Source organism: Globicephala melas, chromosome 4 (genome assembly GCF_963455315.2).
Source record: "Globicephala melas chromosome 4, mGloMel1.2, whole genome shotgun sequence".
NCBI lineage: Eukaryota > Metazoa > Chordata > Mammalia > Artiodactyla > Delphinidae > Globicephala > Globicephala melas.
Window position 1 is genome coordinate 116,711,586 of NC_083317.1, and position 22,843 is coordinate 116,734,428.

General features: G+C 42.2%; 1 protein-coding gene across 1 annotated transcript; it reads right to left on the reverse strand.

Annotated features, from left to right (window-relative positions):
• Window positions 1-3,360: 3,360 nt before the first annotated feature.
• Window positions 3,361-22,640, reverse strand: TM4SF4 (transmembrane 4 L six family member 4). Its single transcript, XM_030873260.2, has 5 exons — window positions 22,467-22,640; window positions 21,607-21,696; window positions 9,428-9,567; window positions 4,520-4,709; window positions 3,361-3,378 (listed from the first exon to the last, which is right to left on the reverse strand). Exons 1-5 carry the CDS (start codon window positions 22,638-22,640, stop codon window positions 3,361-3,363), a joined length of 612 nt encoding a protein of 203 aa, XP_030729120.1.
• Window positions 22,641-22,843: the final 203 nt, after the last annotated feature.

Below are 22,843 nucleotides of genomic sequence, written 5' to 3' on the forward strand. Positions count from 1 at the left end.
AGAATGTCTGGCTTTGAAAACCAGCAGGGCTTGTGTTTGGGAGAGCTGGGGAGTTATAGGAAGCAGAGACTCTACTCTTAAAGGGCACATGCAAAATCTCACATGCTCTGAGACCCAGTCCAGAGGTGGTAGTTTTAAAGGAGACCGAATCACACCCACTTGCTGATCTTAGAGCGCATCCTGGAGACTCAGGAGGCAACTGGGACCACCCCCACCCTCCGAGAATGGGGATGGTGGTCCTTTTGGGGAGCTCATTCTTTTTTTAAAAAAAATATTTATTTATTTGGTCGCACCAGATCTTAGTTGTGGCACGCAGGATCTTCGTTGTGGCATGCGAGATCTGGTTCCCTGACCAGGGATCAAACCCAGGTCCCCTGCATTGGGAGCACAGAATCTTAACAGCTGGACCAGCAGGGAAGTCGAGGGAGCTCATTCTATTGGGATAACATCAGCACTGGCAAGTGCCATTTTCAAATCCTCCCTCCAGCCTATTAGCACCGTGGACCTGGGAGAATTAATATTGTTAAAATGTCCATACTACCCAAAGCAATGTACAGATGTAATGCAATCCCTATCAAAATACCCACGACATTTTTCACAGAACTAGAACAAATAATCCTAAAATTTGTATGGAACAACAAAAGACCCCAAATAGCCAAACAATCTTGAGAAAAAAAAGCAAAGCTGGAGGTGTCACGCTCCCTGATTTCAGACTATACTACAAAGCTACAGTAATCAAAACAGTATGGTACTGGCACATAGATCAATGAAATGAGAGCCCAGCAATAAACCCATGTGCTTGTGGTCAATTAATCTATGACAGAGGATCCAAGAATATACAATGGAGAAAAGATAGTCTCTTTAACAAGCAGTGCTGGGAAAACTGGACAGCTACGTGTAAAAGAATGAGATTAGAACATTTTCTCACACCATATACAAAGCTAAACTGAAAATGGATTAAAGACCTAAATGTAAGACTGGAAACCATAAAACTCCTAGAAGAAAACATAAGCAGAACACTTTTTTACATAAATCATAGTAATAATTTTTTTTGGACCTGTCTCCTAAGGCAAAGGAAACAAAAGCAATAATATTGTAATAACTTTGTGTGGGCACAGATGGTTGCTAGACTTATTGTGATGATCATTTCATAATGTATGTAAATGTTGAATCACTATGTAGTACACCTGAACTTGACATAATATTGTAGGTCAACTATATTTCAATAAGAACTAAATTTTCTGGACAGTTGGATGACCAACCTTGAGAGGTGTGTGTATTTATAGGAGGATGTACCAAGGGAGGGGCCCATTCATCTTTACCGTTTGTTTCCTGTCTCTTCTTTTTAAGTCCTCCTATCCATGGTAAGCTATTTTTCCTAACTTCATAACAATTAGATTTGAAACCTTTTGTGTGAAAACGTGTCAAAGACTTGTTTTAGTTCTTTATCTGTAAAATAATAAGACTAGAGTTGATGATGACTACAATCCCTTCATTTCTAAAGTTCTGAGTCAATGAAAACTCCTGAAAAAAGAATTGATGTGTCTTCCCCACATTCTTATTTCCTCATCAAAGAACTTTGGTAGTGAATCAGTCCCTAATGCCGTGACAACTCTGAGTCTCTGGAACACCATTACCTGTGTCACCTTTAGGGGTTAGCATGTACTACATTGATTAATATTAATCAGTAGAGTGTAAGCTCCCAATGGACTGTTATGGGGTCTGACTCGTCACTGTTGGTGCATGCCAGTCTGTGGTCTAAATCAATGGTTGCTCAAAGTGGCTGGATTTTAGCATCACCTGGTGAGCTTTCAACACTACCTAATGGAAAAAAGACAAACTTTCATGCCTCACGCCTAGATTTTCAGATGCAGTAGGTCTAAGCTGGGGCTCAGGAATCATAACTTTAGAACATTTTCTTGGTGATTCTAATGATCAGCCATGTTGGAGAACCAATGGTCTAAACTGAATTGAAACATGCTGTGTGTAAGTGTGTGAGTGTATGTGTATGTGTGTGTTTGTATTTATAGTTCTGCCAATGAGATCTTAATTGCCTATCTGCCTGCCTTTCTTCCTTCCACTTAAGCAACTTCCAGACGCACTCTCTGACCTCAGAGTTCTCATATAGCGAGGGAAGAATTACAGCATGTAACTCTTTGTGTCTTCAGTGCCCGGCCCCCAGTGGCCAGCACTATGATTAGTAATTGCTTTCTTGGTGACTGTGAGAAACCCAGTTTTTGGTATGCCTAGTTTACATAGTGCAGCCAATCAGCTTGGCAGGAGCAGAAGTGAGACTCTAGCTTGTGACACCCTCTAAGGTCCTCCGTATTATACATCAGTCAGATAGACAATCCCATAGGCCTCTTTGTTTCACCCTTGGGGGATTCCAAAATTTCTTGATGATTGACTGCCTTTCAGTAGTCCTTTTACAGATGGGGAAACTGAGACTTAGAAAGCAACTTTCCCAGGATCCCCAAGCTGATATGTGGGTAGTTGGGGTTTGAGCTGAAATCAACAGAATGGATTTGACTCCATATTAGTGCCTGACTCATAAAACCAAAGCTAATGTCTTAACATAACACGTAGAACTGATAACACTTATTATCTTAATCCTGGGTCATACATAGGCTGACAAAATTATTACCCAAATCAGCTTTTTAAAAACATTGTTTTTTGTTTGAGCAAAGGAAGCATTTGTAGAAAAGATGAAAAGAGGGTGTTATTCATTCAATCTTTTGCCCCTACCTCCCCAAAAGCACACAATCTTTATTACCTCTGAATTCTGATTTCAATTTAATATACACAAGGAAATGCTTGCAAATGATGGCAGGCCCAGAAGATTAGTTACAAGTTAATTCAAACATGTTAGCACAAAAGAAAACAAATAAAAATTATTTATGATCCATCAGTCGTTCTTTTTTCCCACAGATCTTAAAAATAAAAATTGGTCTTAGCTTCTCATTTTCAATGTGCTTTCTTCCTTTGACTCCTGTAAAACTTCCAACGATGTTAACACCTCTATATACAAAGAAGCAGTGTGGCAGTACATGTGACCTTATACATTTTTCACTCAAAGAAAAAATTATGAAATATTTGCTTTGAACCTGCTCTTCGATTCTAAGAGGAAGCTAATTTGAAAGATTCATAAGTATTACTTAAGTGGCCAAACTATTTTTTATTTGAAACTAACATGAAACTCTAAGGTGAGCTGACCTGGTTGGAAAGGAGAAGGAATAACTCTGGCCTCCCTAAGTTTTGTCAGTTAGGAAGCAGATAGGAATTGGCAACCCCAAGAGGAGAAGAATAAGTTTAATGTATCTTCTCACACACCATTAAGTTAGGGCAGCTCATCATGGAGGTTTAGACTGGTCCATCTCCCTAGAAGGTAGAAAAGGTTAATTAATTACAACATCATTTTTTTTCTTTGCTTTCTCCTCCCATCCCTTTCCCCTCCTCATCAGCCCTCTTATTCCTGATTACTCCTACCCCTTATTGGTTACCTACTGAATGTTTTCTGTACTTTTCTGACTTTGTTTCAGAGTTTTAATCTGTTACTTAACTTGTGCTTAGGCTATAGGTGTGGAAGCTTCATTTTATTTTCCATCATTTTATTATTAAAATAAATTTTGATATGGGGCTCAAGTGATGTATCTGAAGCCACAGTTAATAAGTAGAGGAGCCAGGACTTCATAAGTAGAGAACCTGGGGAGGTGAAACCCAGAGACTGTGTTCCTTTCCTTGAAGATATGCTGTCACATGGATTTCCATCCTCTTGAGGAAATAACAGTCAGTACAACGTACTGAGCCTTCTGTTATTAACATGGATTGGATGCTTTTTTTTTTTTTTTTTTTTTTTTGCTGTGCTGCTTGGCATGTGGGATCTTAGTTCCCTGGCCAGGGATCAAACCTGTGCCCCTTGCAGTGGAAGCACGGAGTCTTAACCACTGGACCAGCAGGTAAGTCCCCAACTCTCAAGTTCTATTTATTTTTTTTCCTCATACTTCGATCTGTGCTTTAAAATAACTTTATGTGTATGAATAATTGACTGATCTGGCTTGTTCAGTAGTTGAAATAATCACCTTGTCCTACTGTCCATAGGTTTATTTTTATTTTTCATATTGTTGATCATTTACAGTCTTATTTGGAGAGTAAATCCCAAAATGATTTTGTTTTATTTTTTGCACTTAAGAATGAGTTTTCTCTTCTATATCTTTTCCAAGGGAAAGAAAATACCCTTCCATATATTACTTGACGACTTTAACCCACTTCTAGATCTATTTAGGAAATAAAACATTTGGGGACAGACCGTGATGCGTATTCCTGACAATATGTGCCTGTAACAGATGTCCACTTCCTGTGGGGATCTTCATGTAAACATCATCATAAACTTCTACATGTATATGGAGTAGGGGTAAGACTGAAAACTTTGGTCAGCTTCAGCCTGGGGACGTTAGCATCACCGAGAGCAGAACTTCCCTCAGCTGCGTGCCGAGAAGGAAAGACAAAGACCCCAACTCACCCGACAGCAGCCACAGCACTGATAGTCTCCACACAGGGTCCCCAGGAGCCCGTTGATCACCTGGATGGCACAGATAAGTATCTGAACCGCCCCTATGATCAGCAGGATGGAGAAGAGGGTCAGATGCCAGGGAATCACGTTGTCAGGCTTTTCGCACTGGCTCCATAAGTCCCTGTCCCTGAGGTAATCTCTGTCGGGAACATGAGGAAAAAAGGAGATGTTGGTAAAAAGTGTGCAATACCCTAGGCTAGAAAGTCACCATAACGATTTTTCTTCTGCAATACTATCTATCCAAGATATAAGCTCCATGGGAAAAAAAAAAATCCCATAATAACAACACTTTTAAAAACAATACCTAACAATTTTATTGAGTATAGACTAAGGTGCCAGACCCTGTTCTGAACATTTAACACATATTCACTCCTTTATTTCTCATAGAAACTTTATGGTTTTTTTCTTCCATTTCACAAATGAGAACATTGAGGCACAGAGTGGTTAAGTGACTTACCCCAGCTCACACAGCTACTGAGTGACGGAGTGATTTTTATGAGCTGACCAGGAGGATGGGTAAGTTTAATATCTATTAAGGGGCAATGAAGATGAAGACACTCCAGGAGCAGAATCTCACAAATGTTCACGGCCTTTATCCTACTATTGTCCTTAGGGACCTTTTGGACTTCTGGTAAGTTATCTGTCACGTCTAGTGGCCGTGTGAAACCATGTAAAGTACAGTTGTGTCGTATAGTTAAAGGGAAGAGCTCGATTCTTTTAAGGCCTACTTCTAGCCAAATTGTGAACTGACTCAGCTATATTTTTGTGAAGATGTAGGGATTCCACCTGCAAAAAGAGTTAATTAACTAAAAGAAAGAAATAATCTGCTGCCTTAATACACATTTTATGAAAACTTTGAAATAGGAGAAACTGCGATATATTTATACAATATATACATTAGGAGTCCACTGCAATATCAAGGGCATTGTGCCTTGAAGGAGAATTGTGAAGTGTGGTATCTTTAAGACAACAATGAGGGTAGAACGGGTAAAGTCTCTGCATCTTTATATTCCTTCTCACGTTCTTAAAGCCACAAATTGGTCTCTCCCTCTTCCTTTACACGTCCTCTCCTTTCAAGGCCTCAAGAGGAAACTCTCCGTCTGACTACTAAAGTCATCTCCACCTCACTGTTTTTAGATCATTTTGACCATCCGTCTCTGATGATTCCTCCAATGCATCAGCACACATTTATTTGAGATACATTCTGTATTAAGATTTTGAAAAATCTTTGAAATGATGGAAGATGCCCTAGAGTTTAGTCGAGCAGAAGGGATGAAGGAAAGAATGAGACTTTCGCTCTTGATTGAAAAATAAAACATCGTTTATCACATTCATTCACCTTCCCATGAGAATACAGGTTCTAGCAGCTCACTGGCTGTGTGACTTGTGTATCTCTCTGTAAGATGGGAATAACGATATCAAATCATAGGGTTAAATAAGGATTGAATGAGTTAACGCTAGTAAAGCACTTAGAACAGTGCCTAGCATACCGTAAGTTTTCCATAAACCCTGATATTGTTATTATTTTACTTAAGCTGAGCAGTCTGGTCTAAAAGAAAAAGGCTGGGATTTTGGATTCAGATGGACCTGGGTTTGAATCCAAGCATTCCTCTCACTGGCTGTGTATTCCTCACACAAGTCACCTACCACCCCCCACCCCCTGGCCTTCACATCATTTTCTTCATCTATAAAATGGGCTGAGAACAACCTCACAATTGTGAAATTTCACTGAGTTAATATACCTATGTATGGCTGTATAAGACTTCTTTTCATTATGTTACTATTATTTTTAAAATTTATTTTTGGCTGCGTTGGGTCTTCGTTGTTGTGCGTGGGCTTTCTCTAGTTGCGGTGAGCGGGGGCTACTCTTCGTTGTGGTGCGCGGGCTTCTCACTGCAGTGGCTTCTCTTGTTGTGGAGCATGGGCTGTAGGCGTGCAGGCTTCAGTAGTTGTGGCACGTGGGCTCAGTAGTTGTGGTGCACGGGTTTAGTTGCTCTGCGGCATGTGGGATCTTCCCGGACCAGGACTCCAACCCGTGTCCAGGAAGATTGGCAGGTGGATTCTTAACCACTGCACCACCAGGGAAGCCCCCATTATGTTATTTTTAAAACACTCATTTTTCCATTCTGTTTTTTTCCATGTAGCCCTTCCTATCTTTACAATTTTTCAACTTGATGATTATAAGAGGTTACAAGAAGACAATATTTTCCAGGCACATTTTATAAAGAAAAGATCCTAAGGTGAAGTAATTGGCAGTCCCCAGTTTGGACCCTCGGCTGAAGAGTTTGTCCAGCGGTGGGACGACACCACCCCCTGGTGGTGATATTGTTGAACCGCTCACGGGGGAATTTGGAAGCAAGGATTGAGTTTGGGTGGAGAAATCCTCTCAGTTTCACTCCAGCTGCTGCCTCACCCCTTACAAACCCTCACGGATAGCTGTTCCACAGGCCCTTCTTCTTTCCCCCCAAACTCTCAGGTTCTGAGAGTCTCAGATCTCGGGAAATGATTGCTGCGTCCAACCCTCCATCCCCAGGTGAAAGAGGGCCCTAATTTTTTCATGGATCTGGAGGCTAAACCATGCTTCCACATTCTGTGACATGAGGAGTTTAAACCCACTGAATCTCATCATTGTGAAGGGCGGTCCCACATGAGATGCAGTAATTCCATCACTCAGAGTAGAACACCATGGATTTCATACAACTCACTTCTTGCCAGCAGCAAAGGTAGCTGAAGGAAGGAGCAGGGGAGCCCGAGGGCTTTGCCTGGGGAACTCGGGCGCCACCTCCTCCTCTGAGACAGACCCCTTGATGTTCCTGCCCTCAGCTGGCTGTGGTACCCCTTCTGTGCTTCCCAGCCCTCTGGTTCCTTCTGGTACACAGTGCCCAGGACCCTGAGCTGTCCGCATCTGTCCATTTGTCGTCTTCTCTTTGTGGCTATACATCCACAAGGGTGGAGACCATGTCCCCATCTCTGTCCCCAGTTCCAGCACAGGGAGTGTTCAGTAAATGAGCAGCTTTCATGTACGGGGTCCTGCCCGTGTTCTGGGCGCTGGACTAGCTGCGTTCCATCATCCCTCCCAATCCTACGAGGAGGTGCTAGTTTTCTTGAACAATGTCCCAGGAAATATTCACTGAATGAATGAACATATACACAGATTAAGAAGATGAGGGGGGAGGGGCAACATGGGGGAGCGAATTAAGAGCTACAAACAATTAGGTATAAAATAAGCTACAGGATATATTGGACAACACGGGGAATACAGCCAATATTTTATAATAACTATAAATGGAGTTTAACTGTTAAAAATTGTGAATCACTACATTGTACACCTGTAACTTATGTAATATTGTACATCAACTATACCTCAATTACAAGAAATGTACTGCTTAAAAAAAGACATTATTTAGAAAGTGTAAAAAAAGAAAAAGCTGAGCGGCTTCCCTGGTGGCGCAGTGGTTGAGAGTCCGCCTGCCGATGCAGGGGACACGGGTTCTTGCCCCGGTCCGGGAGGATCCCACATGCCGCGGAGCGGCTGGGCCCGTGAGCCATGGCCCATCTGCTCCGCAACGGGAGAGGCCACAACAGTGAGAAGCCCGCGTACCGCACACACACACACACACAAATATATATATATATATGTATATATATTATCCCTAATAGCCGTGTGCAGCTACTGAGTGCTTGAAATATGGCTAGTGTGATTGAGGAATTTTAAACTTTATTTCATTTACGTGAATTTAAGTACACACGTATGGCAACTGTCTACTGCCTTGAGCATTGCGGTCTAGGGGCAGAGGGATGTGTAATATAAAAAGACTAATAATACTCGAAGTTAGAAGACTAGAGTTTGCTCCCTGTCTCTGCTGCCCACTAATTGTGAGACTTGGAGCACATCACACTTATTCAGTCTGCCTCAGTGGGGAGTTACTACCTCTTGACGTTGTTGTGGAGATTAAATTATAAATTTATTTTTAAAAAAGTTCTTTCTAAACTACAAAGTACCGTGAAAGTATTAAGTGTTACTTTAATGAGTTCTATTAACAATAACTCTCATGAAGAACCTACAGTGCTTTCAAGGTCGTTTTCCATAAATCTGCACCTTAAGAGATTGTTTAGTTATCCATCATTTGGGGTATTAGTGGAAGCCTTTGAGCTTAATGAGTAGTCATTCTCGTTTTCTATTATGAGGTTTTCAATGGAAGGCACTGTTCCCTGTTTATTAATATTATTAGTTGCCTCATGTTGATGCTAATAAATTTTTTTTTTTTTAAAGAAGATGTTGGGGGTAGGAGTTTATTAATTAATTAATTAATTTTTGCTGTGTTGGGTCTTCGTTTCTGTGTGAGGGCTTTCTCTAGTTGTGGCAAGCGGGGGCCACTCTTCATTGCGGTACGTGGGCCTCTCACTATCGCGGCTTCTCTTGTTGCGGAGCACAGGCTCCAGACGCGCAGACTCAGTAGTTGTGGCTCACGGGCCTAGTTGCTCCGCAGCATGTGGGATCCTCTCAGACCAGGGCTCGAACCCGTGTCCCCTGCATTGGCAGGCAGATTCTCAACCACTGCACCACCAGGGAAGCCCGCTAATAAATGTCTGAATGCAAGAGGTGACACCACCAACCTCCTTCCCTCAGGCCAACTGACGTGCCCTCTTCCATTACTTCTCCTGGTGTCTGTCAAAAGAGCACCTAGAGGTGAGATCTTGTGTAACTTCACCCCACAACTCCAGCTCTGCCTCACAGGAGCAACATGCCTGAGACTTGTAAACTGAAGATGGCGGACCTTGAACGGTGTCCCCTGTGGGCCTTTACCTGCTGGTGCCCCAAATGGTGACATGTGAGCGTTGAAGGGTGTACCTTACCCGTCCAGGAAGGGGTAGCCCCACGTGCTATTATTGACCATGAGGCATTTTGGACCCTTGTTGATTGAGACAGCTGAGATGATAAATGAGTATCCGGCACCCAAGACTCCAACCACAGCAAATATTGTGGAGGTGAACATCTGAAAGAGAAGGAGAGAGACCGCCAGGTTCTTAAGGTGTCCAGAGATTACACACAGCACACCTAACTGGCCTGTTATTGAGCATGGTGAATATGGGGAAGTTACGGGGTATGCAGCCAGTTTTTACTGGAAATGGGGCCTGTGGAGTCTCCTAGAATGAATTTTGGTGTCTCATGTCCCTTTCTCCAACCCCATCCCCATCTCTTTCACCTATTCATTGGTGACCCAAGTGCTAGTTATGGTTTGATACCTTTGAACCAGGATTTTTAACCTTGCTAAGAACAAATTGTCCTTCACAGGCCTAATATGGAAGACCAGTCTATTACAGAATCAAAGAATCTTAGAATGGGAAGTGATCTTCAGTTCTGTGGTCCAATCATCTCACTGAGGCTAGGTCACAGTGGGACCTCATGTAGCAGGAAGGCTCTGCTTATGAGAAAGGGTAGAAGTCTAGAATTTCTCCTCATCGGTCCTAGTTACATTCCTCGAGTTCAAAAAGATTAAGTCCAACCTCTCTTCCATGTGGTAGCAACATTTAAAATATCTGAAGATATTTTATATCTTACACAAAAATATTTTCTATATGACATCTCTCCACCCCTTCCACCCTCTGTTAGTTTTCTCTTCTTTGGGTTACACAAGCCCAACGATTCCAGTTCTTTTAAATATTTTTATATGACAGATTAGTTAGTGAAAAATAGATTGTACTACATCTTTGTTTTAAATTATAAAATCAAGATAGAATATAGAATATAAAAGGCAGAAACAATCCTGGAGCCTATCCAGGCTAACTCCCTCTTAGAGATGAGAAAAAAAAAAGGGGGGCCTAGAGAGGCAATGTCCATTCTAAACAGTAACTAAAGAGTAATGTGGAAACATTAATAATTCTGTAAATAGAGGTGGAAAATGATCACCTGTATTGCTTTGGGACATGAAGGTGTAGTGCAAAGTACAAGAGTTTAAAAGTCAGCAGAACCCAGTCTCAAATCTCAGTTTTGCTACTTTTCTTTGTGTGATGACTGGCTCTCAGTTTCTCATCTATAAAATGGACATGATAAAGCCTACCTAAGTTAGATGTGATAACCCAAGTTAAATGTCAGATACTTCCTCTTTCCCCTTCCCTGTATTACTATCAATCTTTTTACAGTATATATTTGAGGGTTTGAGGGTGGGGTTAGAGTGTAGAGAGGATCTAACTGTGCCTGGGCAACTGGAATCTGTGTAATCTATTTAGCTGGGGTTCATATTCATATCATATGTCATATCATATATAAATGTATTTTTTTGGAAAATTTATTTATTTATCTATTTATCTTGGGCTACGTTGGGTCCTCGTTGCTGTGTGCGGGCTTTCTCTCTAGTTGCAGCCAGCAGGGGCTACTCTTCATTGAGGTGCACGGGCTTCTCATTGTGGTGGCTTCTCTTTGTTGTCGAGCACGGGCTCTAGGCACATGGACTTCAGTAGTTGTGGCACGCAGGCTCAGTAGTTGTGGCACATGGGTTTAGTTGCTCCGTGGCATGTGGGATCTTCCTGGACCAGGGCTCGAACCCGTGTCCCCTGCATTGGCAGGCGGATTCTTAACCACTGCGCCACCAGGGAAGTCCCTATAAATGTATTTTTGATGCAACTTTCCAAGACTGAGCACTGGCTCCATGCACCGTGTCTGACTTCCCAAGTAGAACTGACCATTCCCTTCTTCATATTGAAAGAGAACAAGACCCTGTGGAGTTCCTGGGCATGGAAGCCTTTCCATGTCCCTGTTTCTTGTTTGTAGGGAACAGACTCTAGCCTCCATGACCTTCCCAGAATCCCAAAGAGCAGATTTGAACAGTTGCTAATCAGGGAATGGAGAGGATGCAGAGACAAGGGAGGAATAGCCAAGAAACAATAATTCAGCCTTGGGGCAAGGTCCTGGTTCCATCTCAAGGGATACACATAATAATATCTTTGAGCTCTTTATAGAACTAAAACCCTCAACAAATGGAAGATGTTAGCTTTCTTCATTCCAGAGAATGTCACAGTTTGATAACCTTGAGAAGCTCATCAGGACACCATTGAGATCAGATTAAAGAAGTTCAGGCCCTGCATACACCCTGATCCTTATCAGCAAAGCTGCCCTTGAACCATTGCTATAAAACTCCTCACCAAATCCTCCTGGGTTGGGACACAGTTTTTCAGGGCATGAGCCTGCTGTGTTCCCCTTTGCCAGGCAAAGCAATAACGCTATTCTTTTCTACTTCACACAAAACTCTGTCTCAGAGATTCAATTTGGCACTGGTGAACAGCGGCCAAGTTTTCAGCATCCATATCTCCCACCTCCAGGGCTCTAGATTGTATCAGCTCCCATCATAGCACAGTATATATAACACATCACTGCATAGCTGTTTATGTCTGTCTTCCCCAGCCAGAGGACAAACTCCTTGAAGCCATGGACAGTGGGTTATTTGAAGATAGTTAGGACATTGCTCCAGCCCTGCCACCAACAGTTTGTTTGTTTTTTTTTTTCCCTCCCCAGCTTATCAAAGGCACTGGATAACTACTTATTGGATATTTTCAATGACTAAAGTTCATATACTCATTATTTAGATTCTTCCTCTTAATTTTTATGCCTAGGGTATCCTAAACCCATTCCCACCATCAAGAACATTGTGAATATAATCTAGGTCAGAAGTAAATTAAAATTTGGGTCATTTTATCATGTTAGAACAGGCAATCTCTTTTCCAAAGGATGTCTTGTTGAATAATTTTGGAAATTGTTGAATTGTATAAAGTTAATTAGGTTTCATTCCTGTTGTACTTCTAAGAATCTTTGTGATATGCTAATATGTACGAAGCTCCAAGGAGGGAATATACTGTGTATACTGGAATGTAAGGAAAATTATTAGCTCTCAAATTATCCCTCAGAAGTGAGGGACCTGCTTTAGAGCTGTGCCCTTATTTCATCCGTCAGGTAATAGGACATTTCCTCAAATTTGAACAAACAAGTATTGTGTGGGAAAGACATTAGTCAGAAACAACCCAATTACTGTTGGATGACAGAATTATTTAAACATTTCCTTCTTAACACAGATTTGCTAATTGTTCTAGGAAAGTTGACCTCACAATTCCTAGTTCCAGATATTATAGTTAACAAGCCCTTTAAAGGGCATTCTAATATAAGTATGTTTAATGTTTACAATTGTGGGGATCATTAATATACACTTGCAAGAGGGATGTCTGAATACTCTCTTCGTCTTATCTGAATTGATACTTATGACTGAGTGAAATTTCCGCTGACAGCATCACACACGGATACAAAAATGTCATTAAATGGAAAAAAAAGATGTGCTGTGGGAAACTTTTGCTGGCTCCAGTGGTGTCTTTAGTGGGAGCAAAGACATTAAGGTCAAAAAACATGAAAACATTTTAAAATAAATGAGAGGAAAGAATTAATATTTCAAAATCAATATATTAAAATTATTTTATATTTTATACATGTACTTTAAAATATGCATATATCACAGAACGCTTATGCGTATATTCACGTTAGTCAAATAACTTTTTTTGAAACTGCTTTCTGGGAAAATAAGAGGTGGTTTTATACAAAGTTTCACCTTATATTTGGGTGTATATTGTAATTTGCAGAGTTTTCTGATCTCATAGGAGCCTATAACTTCTTCCCTTGAGCCCTTGCAACGACACACTTTGGGAGATGCTGCTCCAATTTAACGAGAGCTTATCTAGCTACTTCTCTGCCTCTGAGCAACCTCCATGCTCCAATCAACTTGCTGTTTAGCTAGACACAGCTGGTGTTAATCTAGGAATGGCTAGAACGTTCCAGTAGAGCAATTGAAAGCTTATGCTCAGGTCAGTTTTTCCTAATGTTTTACCTCTTGTCCTTTCAGAGTGAGGCTCTGAGTGGTCTGGAAACATTTTTGACATGTGGTCCTTGGGATGGATTGGATTGTCTCAATGAAAAAAGAAGATTCTGTGAAGGAAGGGTCTCTCATCTTAAAATTGCTTAAAAGTGTTCAAAAGCCAGAATTTCCACTAAATAAATGGTTAAATATTCTTATAGTTATGTTTTCACAAAAATGACGATCTCAAAAACCTTCTAGTGCAATCATCTCACTTTCTAGATAATGCAAAGAGCTTCGTTCTATGACAGCCTTAGACGTATTATCTCATTTAATCTTCTCAACAAACCTGTGAGGTGGGTGTGATTATCTACATTTTCCAGACAGGAAACTGAGACTACTAGAAATTAAGATAATTGCTCTAAGTCAAACAAAGAGTAAAGTGGTGGGAGTAGGATCAGTCCATGGCCACTTGTTTCCAAAGCCCATGCTTTTGTGACCTTCTCAAAGCACACATCTAGAAGGTGGCTGAGCTAGATTAAGAACTGGGGTCTGGGCTTCCCTGGTGGCGCAGTGGTTGAGAGTCCGCTTGCCGATGCAGGGGACACGGGTTCGTGCCCCGGTCCGGGAGGATCCCACATGCTGCGGGGCGGCTGGGCCCGTGAGCCATGGCCGCTGAGCCTACGTGTCCAGAGCCTGTGCTCCGCAACGGGGTAGGCCACAATAGTGAGAGGCCCGTGTACCGTAAAAAAAAAAAAAAAAAAAAAAAAGAACTGGGGTCTCAGGGGAAGGGGCAGCATAGGGTTGGAGGATAAGACATACAAACTATTAGGTATAAAACATGCTACAAGGATATATTGGACAACACGGAGAATATAGCCAAAATTTTATAGTAACTATAAATGGAGTATAACCTTTAAAAATTGTGAATCACTATATGGTACACCTGTAACATATAATATTGTACAGCAACTATACTTCAAAAAAACAAAAAACAAAAAAAAAGAACTGTGTCTCCCTCCCAGTCTAGTATCCTGTACCTACCACCTCTTCAAATACACACACACACAGAAAACACACTGCCACTAGCGCCAGATATTCTATTATTTGCAAATTTCTCTGTGAATGACATTGGTTCTCTCACAGAAATAAAATGACAGATAAGAAAAAAAATATCTTTTTGCTTATTTGACCTTCTGATCTTGAGTTCTAATTATTAGTCAGGAATCATGAAACTATTGATTATTAAGAATGGAAGAGTATCTAAAATTGCTGTCATAGAAAAGAAAGATCACTTTTCCAGGAAGGCAGTTTGGAAGTCTGCGGAAACCAGGGTTCCGGCCTCCTCAGTCACCCAGGCCCCCCCCTCCCTGGCCTCGGTTTCTGGTGGCAAACAGAAGAAAGGGGTGGGTGGTTCCAGATGGCCCCTTTGACTAAAGCAACTCCGGATTTCATCATCCACTGGCTGGTAATGAGAGGAGAAATCTGTCTTGTGCTATTCCTGCTGTGTGAGATGAGTGGAGGATTTTAGATATCATTCCTGGAACGTGTCGCAGGCAAATGTTTACAGACACAAAAAGTGAGTACAGAGGCAAACAGTCCTCATTTTAGGCAAGTCTGAGTAAATGAAAAACCAAGTTAATATAAAATAGCAATGAGATAATTTTCCCCTTTATCGAAGAGTCCCCCTTGTAAGCACCTCTATCCCAACACTGTCCAACTGAAACATAATGCGAGCCACATACATAATTTAAAATTTTCTAGTGACACTTCTTAAAAGGTATAAAAAAATGAGATTAATTTTGATAATATATTTCCTTTAACTCAGCATATCCAACATATTATCATTTCAACAGGTCATCAATATAAAAACTACTAATGAGATATTTTACATTCTTCTTTTTACCAGTTCTTTGAAATCTGGTATGTGTTTTATACTTATGGTACATCTCAATTTTTCTTTTTTTTTTTCTGTGGGCAAGCCTCGCAGCATGCAGGATCTTAGTTCCCCGACCAGAGATTGAACCCACGCCCCCTGCAGTGGAAGCACAGAGTCTTAACCACTGGACCGCGAGGGAAGTCCCAGGTACATCTCAATTTTTTAAAAAAAAATTTATTTATATTTATTTATTTATAACATCTTTATAGCAGTATAATTGCTTCACAATGGTGTGCTAGTTTCTGCTTTACAACATAGTGGATCAGCCACACACACACATATATCCCCACATCTCCCTCTTGCGTCTCCCTCCCACCTTCCCTATCCCACCCCTCTAGGTGGTCACAAAGCACCGGGCTGATCTCCCTATGCTATGCGGCTGCTTCCCACTAGCTATCTACCTTACGTTTGGTAGTGTACGTATGTCCATGCCGCTCTCTCACTTTGTCCCAGCTTACCCTTCCCCCTCCCCATATCCTCAAGTCCATGCTCTAGTAGGTCTGTGCCTTTATTCCCGTCCTGCCTCTAGCTACATGTAAAAGAACGAAATGAGTACATCTCAATTTTGATTGGCCACATTTCATACGCTCAATAGCCACATGTGGATAGTGGCTCCTGTATTGGACAGTACAGCCTAGAACATGTGGAAGATTGATTTTTGGTAGTAAAAGTTAAAAAAAATGGATGGATATGGGCTGTACTGATTCCCTGATTACGGTTACTCGCAGGAGGGAGGGATGTATAACAGAGGAGGGCAAGACAGTGACCCTCAATTGAAGCAATAAGGTTTTATTTCTTTACAAAACTTTCTGAAGAAAATATGGCATCAGGTTACAATTTCATAAAGCTACAGGTAGTATGTTTTGTTTTTGTATTCACATTTGAAATATCTCAACTTGAAATAAAAAAAATACTCTAAATAATTTTTCATAACTTTTCCAGAATGGATGACCTACATGAAGCAAGGTACACTTTATGTCACTTTGTTTTAAGTCATTTCGTGTTCAGAAGTCTTTAAAAAATTGCTAAATTTACTACTCTGAGCTATTATCAATCTTAAAATGAGATGAAGTACATTCCATTTATCATGGGTTTCATGATACAAAACTTTTCATGTTAAAAGAGAAGTTATTGAAATCAAGTTGAATATGTCAGGGAGCAGATGCTTCAAGTTGGTGTTTTTTAAACTAAACAGGCAAAAGGCCTGGAATATTTCTGGAAGGAGACACAATAATTGGAAACACTGGTAACCTCTGGGGAAGGGCGTTGCCAGACTTTGAATTCAGGAATGTGTGGCTTCCGTGGTAGTTTTTGTACTGTGGGCATGTTTTCCCTATTCTAAATGAATAAATAGTAAAGGGGGACACTACTGTGTAGTGTAGTGGTCAAGGACGTGGGATACAGGCAGACAGATCTGGGTTTGAGTCCTGGTTCCTCCCTCATGAATTTGAGAAGGTCATCTTTCTAAGATCTCCATTTCTTCTTCTGTAAAATAAGCCTCGATAATAACTACCCGTCTCCCAGAGATCATAATATGTAAGATAACTAATCAAAAATAGGGAATCAAATGTACACATTGTCTCGCAAGTCAGATAACCCCCAGGTGGGGTAGGTAACGCCTGGCACTTCACTGTGGGGATACCCAGAAATCTCTTTCGCCGATTTCCAAGATTTGGATCATTTCCCATGACATTAACAAGCACTTGATAAGTGTCATTGTTATATTATAATGTTTAATAATCATAGCCTCACATACTTTAACTTTCCAGAAATACAGAGAGTATAGCTCTGGGGAGAAAAATAAAAGTAGACAGGCTGACTGTCCTATGGTTGCTCAGCGCTCATGTTCAGTTTGTATTTCTAAAGAAATATGTGTTAATGTATATGCTGTAAATACTTCCGTTGAAACGGAAGAAGATGCTCCCAAATTCACCGTGTGTCCGCTTTAAGGCCTCCCCCTCTACCGGGCTCTGGAGGCGGACCATGTGGGATGAGATCCCAGCTCTGCCCTGGTCCGTGGTGGTCAGCTGAAGCAAATGGAGGAGGGGCGGGGGGCTGAGAAGGGGGGAAGGGTGGGTGGTTCGGAGACATGGTATTTTGAGGCTTGGGCAGTGGCAACATGTTAGGGGAACATCTCTGGTGGGCATGAAGGTTCCTCTCAGCAAGTTTTCTAAGAGGTACATAGATGTTACTTGAAGTGTTTTCTCGCTTAAACGTGAATGTCCTCCTGTATTTTCTGCCTCAGCCTTGGAAAGCCCGGAAGACAGACAGGGGCGTCGCGGGTGTGGTGGTCGGAAACTCAACTTGCAAGAGCTTCAGTTTCCTTATTTATACAACGAGAAGTTTAATGCCTAACTCATTAGGGGCTATTGTGAGAATTGCGCCTGATCAAGTACGGAAATCACCTGAAATCCTCCCAGAGCGTTCATTTACTTCATTCATCCGACAAGCATTTATCGAGGACCTATGATTCCTCAGTACCCCCAGGCACTTGGTACTACTCTCCCCTGCCCTGCACGCTAAGGCTTGCAACCTCTTCCCCCATTCTTGCAATGTCCTTACGAAAGGTAGCAACTGCCACGGTCCATTTTACAGCAGAGGGTTTTGAAGCAAAGAAAACATTTACTGAAGAAATAGGGTTTCATACGTTATTTCTCCTTTTAAGATAATCTGTTATTTCAAAAGAAGTGTCTTCTTACATCCCCCTCAAACGGGCTGTCCTTCCAAGGAATGCAGAGGCGGCTGTGCTCTTGGCCTCAGGAAGTACTGACGGCAGAAGTACTTACACAGAAGGCATCCCTAAGGGGCACTGGTGAGCCGAGCTGGTCATGGGGAGAAGTGCTGACTCTACAGTGAATAGACTGATTTATGAACTATCCAAGATCTTCCTTCAGAACAGGTCTGTCAATCATCTGACCCTGCCTATGGGTTGGGGGGCGGGGGGGGGGGCTTTATCTGCCTGATATACTTTCAGAATGCTGAAATGCCAGCCTACCCCTAAATATCTCCTTTATCAGGCCCATTATTAGAGACACTCTTCTGAGTCAATGTCAGGGTCTTCTAAAGGCTCTTATTAAAGAATATACTTAACACAAAAGCGTTGATAAAATTAATCAGCTGTCCCATTGGACCCTGAGATGTCAAATTTTTTTCTTTTTTTAAGGATTAGAGGGCAGGAGACCTTGACCAACCACAGATCAGCAGCTAGGGCACCTCCAGTTTTGGAGAACGAGGTTGAGACCTAACTACAAACCCAGGCCAGGGTTTCCAAAGCCCACCTTGGAAGTCACCCTCGTCTCATAGCTTTTGCCCCAGGGCTCCCTTTTCTCAACTCTCATTTACCCTAATTTATTTAAAAGATTGCAGATCCCTGGGACTGGGTTTCAGTCTTGCTCTGCCTCAGAGGAGAGTTTGCCTCTATTTTTTAGTTTCACTATGAAACTATCAATTAGGTGACCTCAAGATTTTTTTTTTTTCCCCAGCTCACTGTCTTGCTTTATCTCTACAGCCATCACATCCTGCTTCCACTATTGATTCATATGTCCTGGTTTTACTACCCAAGGGAAGGGAAGAGAATGATGCAGCTGACTTCTGGGGAATATTCCAGAAAGATGCAGCAAAGAAGAGAGGAGAGAGAGAGACCAGGAAACAAACGATGGAGAGCAAAGCTGTGAAGACAGCCGCAGGATTTAGCTCAGCAGCCCTTGGCCTAGTCTGTTCCTGCCTCACAGACCTTTCTGCCCAACAGGATTTCTTACACCATGTTCCTCAGAAGCCCAGTGTTCCTTAAACACTGGAGGGGAAGGCTGTGAGCCTTTGGAAAACTAATTCAAACCTTTAGCATTATAGTACCATCAAATTATGCTGCAGCTTTTTTTCTTTTTGTCTGACAAAATGTTTGTAAATACATTTCTTTAGAAACTGATGATTGCTCCAGAACCTCAGAACCTTAAGGAAACTTGGCTCTAAAGCAGGGGCATGAACCCAGTGGCCCTTAGGGGTGGGTGAAGAGCTCAGTCACGCCCAGTGCAGGCCGTTTTTGTGTCAAAATGGAGGCCCAGGAGTAACAGGTTATTTTTTTGTTTTTCGAAAAAGAAGTAAGATATCTAGATATTTTTTGTGAGATCTCTCTACTTTTAAAAGTTGGCAGCTAACAAACAAATGAACCCCAAACAAGAAATCCTTCTGCTGGCCACCTAGAGTGCGGTGCGCCTGGCACAGGGCAGCCCTGGCTGTGCCTTTGTTTCCAGCTGGCAGAGCTGGTCCTTTGACGGGCACTACCCTTGTGGACAGCCAGCCAGTGGCCGGGAGGAGTCATCTTCAACCCACACCAAGGGCAGATGGCCCCCGTGGGGTGAGGAAACCCAATCAGACAACTAGAATTGGGCAGATTGTATTGACTCAACGGTGCTTGTAAAAATGTGACTTTTCTGCCTCTTCTTGGACTTCATATAAATCTAATTTAAAATCACTCTTTGCACAATACTTTGAATATTGTTTCGCATCTCACTTTGGTTATGTATAAACCTAAAAACAAAAGAAATAAACAAACAAAAACCCTGGCTTTATACTGGCTAATCTTCAGACTTCTACTCAGCACCAGGGAATGAGCTGTTAGATTTCTAACCAATTCATCCAACTTTCTTAATTGCTAATTTTTTTCAAATTCTTGTTTCCAATTTATTGCCCCCAAATCCACAAGGTATAGTGGGATTACATTTCAAAGAGAAAATGAGTTACATATTTATTCCTTTCCTTTGTAATTAAGTCTAGTAAAATATTATATATAGCACATGTTACATAATTGTAGCAAATGAATTGTGGTTGATTTTTACATCTCTTTGTAAATGATGATTTTAAATGTTGCTATAATAACCAATGCTTGATGGTGTTAAAAAGGTGAGAACATTCTCTTTGAATGATCCTCGATCTCACATGGAAAAGCATCATCGTATTTGCAGTGCACTAGACTCAGCCCTTCATATGTAGTCAATAGATATTTTTTAATTGACTGAACAAATAATAATGAGAAGGAAGTGTTAGAGATGATTCTGTTTCAGGACAAATTGCTACACCTTTCCCTTTAAGAGGTTACGGTAAGAGTGCGTAATTCATCATCGGGGTTCTCTTAGATGGACAATTGAATCTCAGGAAATTAGAGCAGGAGCTGGTCTTACTCATCATCCAGCCAGTTCATCCTTCTTCATTTTTGCCACATCAATGTACCTGAACTCAATATTTTTCTTTAAGTCAACTCTCTATTTTATTCATTTATATCACCTCTATGAATGAAAAACTAGAATCATTAACTCACAAAAACAAAATATTATTGAATTTCTAGTTAACGTTTCTTGCATTCCTGGAGCTGGAGACTTGGTAGAGAGGGAGATTACAAAGGGTTAGAAATAGTAAAGACATTTCCATCAACATTAGAGTTTTCTTGATAGAATTGAGAGGACTGAAGGAGAATCAAAATTAACTTTCTATGTTATTGAAAGATAGAGCACATCTGTGTACTAGCAGAGCTTGTCTGTACTTGGGACATTCTGATCTAGTCCAACTTCCTCATCTTATAGATGAACAGAGGACGTCAGAGAGAATCCTAGTTGCGGAAATGGAACCCAACCCCACTCCCAGCCTTCTTCCCACTCCAGCTCGGAATGGTGAAGCCTAGTTTCTCTAGCTTGCCCACTGAAGATGGATGGCTGCAGGAAACAAGAAAGGAAACAGAAGGCCCGAGGTAAAATCCAGGTAGAGGTAGGGAATTGCTGAGCCTCTGAAGCAGTGAAGCTGGCAGTGGTGTGGATGGAGAGTTTAGGGGACTATCGGGGAGAGGAGGTTACCAACTGTTATCCTGTCCCAGCTCCCCTCTACAGATGAGGCAATGCAGAGCCAGAGAAGGGAAATGACTTGCCCAAGGTCTCAGGGCTTCTAAGTGGCAGAGGGAGAGTCACAGCCCCCATCTCTGCCTTCCGAGCATGCATTCCTTACATGGCATCACTGCAATTTTCCAACTCTGATATCCCTGCCTGTTTGTAACATTTTAAATGGTACTTATACCCTATAAGTAGAAGGGTTTTACATTTTTATGATTATTGTTATTTTGCATCAGCAGGAATCCCACTTTCATCCCTGTACCAGCCGCCCCCAGAGTCCTGCCTGGGGCCAGTAACTCATCCCCACGCCCAGCGCAAGGAGGCAGTGCGCCCCGGAGCAGTTCTGGTGGCTGCGCCTCCCCCCTCCCCCCTCGCCCCCCAACTCACCGCAAAGCGTTTCCCACAGCTCTCGTTGCCACAGCACATGCAGCAGTCATTTTTCTCCAGGCCCAAGAACACCAGCGCAGGGAAGATCATCTACCAGCAAAAGAAGCACCTCAGAGTGGGTCTGGTCTGGCATGTGAAGGGGGGGCCCGAGCCTGCCTGCCTGTATGAGGAACCACATCCGCAACGTGGGACTCGGTGGCCAGAGGACGGCAAGAGCTAACGGAGCCTGGCTGGTGGGTAGACAAGTATTATGGAGTCTTTAGGTTCTATCTGGCCTAACTGCAGCTCCAAGGCAAGATGTCAAGGTATGACACCCCGAGTTTCCATTTACATGGTGGGTTAGGATAGGGATAAGAAACTTGTCCTCAGTTGGCATGAAACATGAATCTCTCTCTCTCTCTCTAAACCAGAGGCCCCCAACTGCTATTGGAAACAAGGGATAAAGAAATCATTAGCACAAGAGTGGAAGAGGAACCCACAGACACCTCCTTCTCTTGGTGGGTTTTAGTCAATCGATTAACTAGAAAATGCATGCTCCTTCCCCAACCTCTTCAACCCGGCACCCACCGCAGCGTTATCTTGTTAAAGATATTATGCGGCTCTCAGTTTGGTTCAGGGAAGTCAACTGACCCATGGGAGCTGCCCGCCTAAGCTTGGGGATTTCATGACTTAGTCAACTTAGTGCACATGCCTCTGGCAAGTCCCAACGGGGAAGGGAAAAGATTAAAGTGCTGACTTTTCATCATGCGATGCTTGGGCTTTCGTTAGCAACTAAATCTCTTCCTGTTCAGTAAGTACACAATTTTAAAAGGATGGAGCGAAAATCTCCTTCGGCGAGATTTTAAGGCTTCCTTACTCACCAAGACCCCGCTTCCTAATATTCCTCCAAAATACCAGACCTCGTCAGAAAGGTGGTCATTGTTGTCTATCACTTTTCCTCCAGGGAAAAACAGCAGGAGGTGAGCCAGGAAGCCAGACACAGCGAGGGGAATGAGGGTGCTGCCCAGGCACTTGGCACACCTCTCAGTGCACATGCCGGGGAGGTAGGATGCAGGTCTCGCTATGAGCCCCCTCGATGCCTCCTTTACAGGCTCTCTTCTGAGTTATCCGCCGCAGAGGCGTAATAATTGTCCCCAGATCAATCCAGACTTTGGAGCTGAGAAGCGAGATCGCCCTGTGAACGGTGTCCTTGGAGTCGCTGCAGCTTCTCAAATATAGCAGAACCTCGATGGCGATG

Coding starts and splice junctions, on each gene's coding strand:
- TM4SF4 (XM_030873260.2), bottom strand. CDS start 22,640: ATGTGCACTGAGAGGTGTGCCAAGTGCCTGGGCAGCACCCTCATTCCC. Junction 21,697..22,466: donor TATTAGGAAGCGGGGTCTTG/GTGAGTAAGGAA, acceptor TTTTGCTGGTAG/ATGATCTTCCCTGCGCTGGT. Junction 4,710..9,427: donor GGCTACCCCTTCCTGGACGG/GTAAGGTACACC, acceptor TGTTCCCGACAG/AGATTACCTCAGGGACAGGG.